This window comes from Pygoscelis adeliae, unplaced genomic scaffold (genome assembly GCF_000699105.1).
Source record: "Pygoscelis adeliae isolate BGI_AS28 unplaced genomic scaffold, ASM69910v1 Scaffold343, whole genome shotgun sequence".
Lineage (NCBI taxonomy): Eukaryota > Metazoa > Chordata > Aves > Sphenisciformes > Spheniscidae > Pygoscelis > Pygoscelis adeliae.
Genome location: NW_008824402.1, coordinates 213,635 through 220,929, shown reverse-complemented (window position 1 = coordinate 220,929; position 7,295 = coordinate 213,635). Strand labels below are relative to the sequence as shown.

Below are 7,295 nucleotides of genomic sequence, written 5' to 3'. Positions count from 1 at the left end.
CACACGACAGTGATGATAGTTTTATGACTTAATCCATCATCAGAGCAACCTTAATCATGGAAGTGCAGTTCCCTGGTTGCTGCTGCTCAAATCTAACAGCCAGGACTAACATATTTGAGTTTCCAGGTTTCTAAAAAGGACACTCTTGTACTGAGGAGGAATGCGATCAATCAGTTCTACTGTATCATCATGTATTTGAACCTCCTGAAAGGCTGCCAGTCATCAGCAGGCCAAAAAATTTGGGCATTTACAAAATAAAACAATTTTTTGGGGGGGTTTTTTTGGGCACAAAACAAGAAATCAGTTATATTTTCACAATAACTGAAGCTATAATAACCATAATTAACAACACATAATGAAACCTGATGGCTAGTGATCAAATAAATACGGGTTGCCTTGTCCATCTGACCTAGCAAGGTAACAACTCTTGACTGGAAAGAGCAGGTAATGCAGCAGATACAACTGTGTGTGTTTCTTTTCAAGTCTAGCACAATACAAAACACACACGCATTCTGAACACTTTGGAAAAGCACCTGATGGCACTTAAAAAAGATTTCCTGTGATTTGGATGCCAAAGAGCTCACCATGCTAAAATGGCTCCTTCTCATCGAGTCGTTCCTTTTACATCAGTTTCCAGTACAGACAGATGCACTCAAACCATACAGTGCCACATTTCTCTTACCAAATTATCTTGCCTGCTTTCATCCCCCGGTGCTGTTCCAAGTACATACAACCCCATTTCCTCCCCCAGAAGCAGCCACGGCACAACTGAATCCGCTCCAGCAGGAAGCGGTTCACAGACACTGCCTGGACATCGCAGCAGGGAGGGGAACACAAAGAACAACCCTGGACAAGCACACGTCAGCTCTTGAAAATCCACGGCTCTTCAGGGAAAAACTTCTAACTATTAGGATGGGAGAGGAATCTTTTTTCTCCTTTTCTTTTTTTTCTTCCATCCTATTTTTATTTACTCGTTTCTCATGAATCTGAGTCAATTTTTCAATTTCCCTTTTTACGACCAATATAGTAGAACAGGAAAGATTTAGAGCTGCCAGTTCCTCAAGGGTTCACTAGTTTTCAGTGCCTTATACCTTGATATTGGCATATTATTTTGCACTCCTAGACTGTCTTTTGTTGTTTAGTTTGTCAGGATTACACTAAAACAAGACAACACAGATTAGCGCCCATCCTTTCTTACAATCTTGATCCTAAAGTTTAATCACTGATCTTTTCCAGTAATACTTGAAATCTTTTCTGCCTTCCTCCAGTCAAGATTCTTTATTTTCTGACGCTTTTAAATGCTCCAGTGCACACGCTAGGAGAACTGCTCACCATGTAACTTTGTCATGCCATTGGATCAAGTGGTAGGCAATAAAGTTGATACTCATCTGGCTATAAAATACATTGCATAAGTTGTGCCAACATCTGTGTGTACTAACCAGCTTGTTCCTGATGTCCATATCGCACAGTGCCTCAGCCAGGATGGAGCAAGCTTCCTTCACCCCCCAGTGCGCAGCAGCATGCAGTGGAGTCCAGCCATCATTGTCCTGGACATTCAAATTAAACCCAGCCTGGATCAAGAGCCTGAGGAAAAAAGCAATATTGATTTCTGCCCACCCGAGAATGACTTCTCGTCACGGAAGAGTTCACACCATGAGCCACAGAATAGGTAACATGGTTCACAATAAGCCAGTAGTTTCTTAACTTGTTTATTCACCTAAGCAACATCCCACTTGATGTGCTTGCAACTGTAACAGAAAAGGGCAGTAAACGAAAAGTGACTTCGCTGTAAAACCTGCTGGAATGTGTCTAATTGATAAGGTTCCCTTTCCTCATGTCCTAAACTGGGAGAACACCTTAATTTCTAATCTGGCATCGGTGACCCAGTCTGAAGTCCTGCTCCAATGGACGAGAGACACCAGATTCGCTCAGGCACTAAGCAGACAAACTACATCTCTGCAGACTGCCATCTCCGTAACAAGGAGCCAAGCACAGCACCTGGCATGAAAAGGACATTTGGTAACTGGAGCTCAGTCTTGGTTCTACCAGAGAACAAGGCCACACCGTAGGAATGGTCCATAAGGAGATGATGCCAGCAGGACTGCCAGGTAAGAAGCAGTGACATTACTGCGATTGACAGATGTGAATTTTGTAAGTTAAATAACCCACAATTGGGTTAAACAACCCAAAATGCGTTTTTGCAGACTAGTCCTTGGCACAGTTAAAGCAAATCTTACCCAGGTGAACCTGCCTGGGAACACCCCTGCATCACATTTACTGCTGTGCACCGTCCACCCACTCCCTTCTCTATCAGACCGGAGTGCTAGTGTTGCATAGCATCTGGAGCTTGAATATTTAAAAACAAAACAAACAGAAGAGAGTCAATTGTAGTCTGAAGCTTCAGAGACATATGCACACTGGTACACCAGTGATCAAATGGAAGTACTGAGCGGCTCATGTATCACAACTGACTATTATCCAAGTTGCTTAAATATTGAAGAACATCCCAGGGGAATTCTGCAAGTCTGGTAAAATTGGTACTGAAAATTTCCATCATAGGAAATTCCACCATCTAGAGCCACCTTTCTGCAGCACAAGGGAAAATCCAGCATGACCCCAGCATGGCACCAACAATTTTGAAACTCCTGCAGCTTTACACCGATGTGTTACTGTGCTAAATAAAGCACAGTCATCCTATAGCAGCAGTGTGTTTCTCTGTGAAAGAAATTTTAAATTAGGTGCTGACTTTATGTTGGTTTTCCAGCTGGCAAAAGGGAGGAACATAGCTGCTATGAGACTCAAGGTCACAGACAAATTCCCTGTCTCATTTGAGAGTTAGCTAGCTCCTGGCTTTCAGCCCCTTTGGTTTAAGTCACTGAAGCTTTGTATTTGAACTTACAGGGTGGCCATAAAATACACAAGAGTGAAACAATGTCAGGTCTCCGTGAGATCCGTTTATCATTATAACAATTAATGCCAAGGAGTAGCTGTCCAGAACTAGTCACCCTGCAAACAGTGAATGCAGCCTTCATTGACGAGTACTAGATATAAAACCCTCCACTGAAAGTCCACGGGACCAACACCTCAAATTCAGGAGATACTACATTTCTATTCCACATGAGCCATGTTAGATTAGTGTTCTTGGGCACAGTACAGGCACAGACAACTTACAACTCAATTATAAGCTCTAATGAATGAATACAAATAGGAAACATGGAGAACAACAAAATTACTAGAGCTTGATGAGAAACAGCTCTTACACATTAAGTCATGCCACTTAAAACTGTGACATTAAGGATCAAGATAGACGAACGCTTCCAGAAAGGATTTTAATGTGGGCGATAGAGTAACCTTGCTGATGTTTATGGGCAGCTCCACCCATACATAAAGAGTAGAGAAGAAAGCTTTATTGTTGGAAACCTTAATTTGACTTTACCAGTAAAAATACTAATGCTTTATTGCCAGGAAACACTACATCGGGCAAGTTCATGTTCATAATAAGCTGGTTAGTGCCAGAGCAGTAGAAGCAGAACTGTTAGGTGTTGGAATCCCTCTGTCACTGCAGGAGCAGTAACATTAAGGAGCAGGGGACAGTGAGATGGGGGGGTCACTGCATTTTTCCACTAGACTGGTCATATAAACTGTTGGGGTGTTCGTGATTGTCATGCAGCATTTATTGTCACTTTGTAGGCTGAAATTACACTTTTATCCCAGAATACTGTTTAACTTGCTAGTCCTAAAACTATTACTCTAATAGTGAAAATTAAACCTGCTAATTTATGTCTCACTCTGAAAAGCTTTCATCACTTTGAAGGCCTAGAGGTATGAAAGGGAATCTTCTGGTCCCTATATATTTCTAGGTGAACCACTACTGTTGGGCACATAAATCTACAGAGCCTTTTGAGAAATAGCAGCCTGAAAATCTCAGTATGAAACAAGTTTCTCTCAACTATAAAGCTAGATGTGTTCCTCAGGAAAACCAGCTTTAATTCAGTGCATCAGCCCTGGGAAGGAGCTCCTACCTCATGACTTCAGAATAGCCCTTTGCCGCAGCAACATGAAGAGCTGTGGCACCTGTTCGAGGCTGCTTTATATCTTCAATTCTCCCACTGTTCAGCCACTGTCGGGCATCCTGTAGCATTTGCTGCTCCTCTTCTTTTCTTGCCAGGTCTAGGTCTACACCTAAGAGGGTAAAGCACAGAAGAAGAGATCATCGAGTGAAAGCTCTCATGTACTTGTTAAACTTACCCTAAGTTTCATTTGCCATACAATATTAGTAAACTATTTGTAATCTTCCACAGAAAAAAAAAAAGAAAATCAGCAAAAACATCTTCTAGGAGTTGGGAGAACTGCATCATTAACAGAGACTTCAAAGCTGTCTAACTTAAAAAATCTGAAAGTTGAGCCACTGGTTGCAAATCAGCCCAACTACTAGCTCAGCTGTGAACTATGGGTGGAAGGATTGCATTCTAAATATGCAGTGTCCTACACTGAAATAACAAAGTCATGACCAACAGCTTAACAAACTGAATTAAACTATAGTGAGAGTATAATCTACAGTGAAGATCTAAAGAGATGATCCAGAGAAGTCTCCTGCAACAGCAGCAGGACCCCAACTGTATGTTCACTCAAAATTCTGTACAATCTGCAAGCTGCACATATGGAGATCTGTGCTACACCAGAGCCATTTGTGCCAGGCACGCTGAAAGAAATATTTACTTAATTCCACTGAGCAGCAAACCACCAGATTCTGGCAAAACACAATTCTAAATCATTTTGGGGATAGAAGGCCAAAAAAAAAAATCTACTCTGATGGCTTAAGAGATCTGCTTTAGATGAAGTCAGATCAAGTGAGTTCATCAATGTGCACATCTGGTATAACAGAGACACGGACTATGGGGCTTTCCAATAACAAGAAGGACAAGTTTCCCACCCTAGGAAACAACTGCTACGATGTGAAGAGGCCAGGTGGGTCTGGCTGATGGGCTGTGTCAATTGTCACTAAACCAACAAGAGGCAAAACTGTCTTAGACTTGTTTTCGTAAGTGGAATTTTCATGATAATGAGGTCATGTAAGGACGATATATCAATCAGAAGTACAATACAGCTCCATACAAGATTAATTGTATAAGCTGGCGGCCAAGAAGGCCAACGGCATCCTGGCCTGTATCAGAACTAGTGTGGCCAGCAGGAGTAGGGAAGTGATTGTGCCCCTGTACTCGGCACTGGTGAGGCCACACCTCGAATACTGTGTTCAATTTTGGGCCCCTCACTACAAGAAGGACGTTGAGATGTTGGAACGTGTCCAGAGAAGGGCAACGAGGCTGGTGAGGGGTCTGGAGAACAAGTCTGATGAGGAGCGGCTGAGGGAGCTGGGGTTGTTTAGCCTGGAGAAAAGGAGGCTGAGGGGAGACCTCATCGCTCTCTACAACTCCCTGAAAGGAGGTTGTAGCGAGGTGGGTGTTGGTCTCTTCTCCCAAGTAACTGGCGAAAGGACGAGAGGAAATGGCTTCAAGTTGCGCCAGGGGAGGTTTAGATTGGATGTAAGGAAAAATTTCTTTCCTGAAAGAGTGGTTAAACATTGGAACAGGCTGCCCAGGGAAGGGGTTGAGTCACCCTCCCTGGAAGTATTTAAAAGACATGTAGATGAGGCGCTTAGGGACATGGTTTAGTGGGCATGGTGTTGTTGGGTTGACGGTTGGACTCGATGATCTTGGAGGTCTCTTCCAACCTTAATGATTCTATGATTCTATGATTCTAATCAGACTAGAGCTCGCTGACTCAGGAAAAAATATGAAGGAGAAGATGACAAATCTCAAAAATCAAGAAGGGTGTTGAAGAGAAACTGTCCCTATGGATTTGTTCTTTCAGGATAAGAACGACATGATTCCCAATTAAATTATAGGGCATTAGGTTTAAAACAGAACAAAACACTTATCAACTCAGAGTCTGAAGTGTGAAACCCACTACCGCAGGATGTTGCAAAGATTAGAAATACAACTGGCTTCAGAACAAGGATTAGACAAATTTGTAGTTATTAAACATAATGCTATACATGCCAGGAGTTCCCAAGAAGGACTGCACAAGTTCATGAAACAGAAAGCCATGGGGGATTCATGAGTACACAGAGAGCCCATCTGGCTCAGGAATTCCTTGAGGCACAGTGGCTGGAGGCTGGGAAAACGTTTGGGAGGGGAATCATACATGCTTGTCCTGTTGTTATAGTCTGCAGCAGGCATCTGCTTATAGCTACCGTTGAAGACAGGCTACAGAGCTGGATGGAGGCTTATTTAAAGTTTATACCACATTTACTCTAGCAGTTATGATCTTTTTAAACTGTGTCAATGGGAAGCTTCCCGGTGGAGACAGATGGTTGTTTCAGGGCATCTTAGCAGGATGCCGCTAATGTGGTGAAGCAATGAAAAAGCCCAGCAGAATCCCAAGAAGTGTCACGCAAAATATCTGCGGCTGAGGCAGAATTACTGCCTTAATGTCCTGTAAGGTTTCGACCATGTTATTACCATGTACAGTTCTTGATACCCACTTTAAAGAGAGACAAGTTACACTGACGTAAAGAAAGGATCTCTATCTTTCTGGGCATCCAAGGAAGTCTGACTGCAGAGAGGAGACAGGCATGGTTTGGACCAGTAAAACAAATGCTGACTGTAGACACAATTCTTCTTTTTAAATATGTGAGCAGACTAAATATAAGGGAGAAGGGCTATTTAGGCTTATTTCAAAGTGGAGGGAAAAGGGGAACAAAATAAGAATAACCCTGTCACAAACACCACTAGACTAGAAAGTGAGAAGTTTCTATTTACCAGAAGGAACATGATCCTGCATCATTTTCCAAGAGGAACAGTAACACGAATAACAACTAGCTCTCAGATGGACAGCTACAAACTCACCAGTGGAACAGTAAGACGGTTGACAAAGTAGCAAGAGACTGATCTCTTCCTAACTATACCTGAAAATAGTTTCAAAAATAAAGTAACCATCATGTGCCAAGCAGAATACATCTGTTAGAGAGGACTGGATTCAATCCAGCATGCAAACAACCCCAACACCAACCTGCAGTCATAAAATAATCTAGACTGGAAAGAATCTTTGGGGGTCTCTAGCCCAAATCCCTGCTCAAAGGCGGGTGACTTCAAACCCAGATCAAGTTGCTCAGAGCTGAATGCAGCTGAGTTTTGACTCCCTCCAATGATGGAGATTCCACAAGTTCCTTGGATCCCCGTCCCAGCACTTTCCTGGGAAACATTTTTCCCCATTTATATATATATATTTTTTTT

The 7,295-nt window shown here is 42.6% G+C and overlaps 1 protein-coding gene across 2 annotated transcripts in view; it reads right to left on the bottom strand.

Annotated features, from left to right (window-relative positions):
* PPP1R12B (protein phosphatase 1, regulatory subunit 12B) overlaps nt 1-7,295 on the bottom strand; it is a 92,917-nt gene that overhangs the window by 82,253 nt on the left and 3,369 nt on the right. For both annotated transcript variants that reach the window (XM_009320358.1, XM_009320359.1), the window contains exons 3-4: nt 4,023-4,182; nt 1,440-1,584 (exon numbers count right to left, since the gene is read on the bottom strand). In XM_009320358.1, the coding sequence (XP_009318633.1) occupies nt 1,440-1,584; nt 4,023-4,182 (305 nt within the window). The remainder of the gene's footprint in view (nt 1-1,439; nt 1,585-4,022; nt 4,183-7,295) is intronic.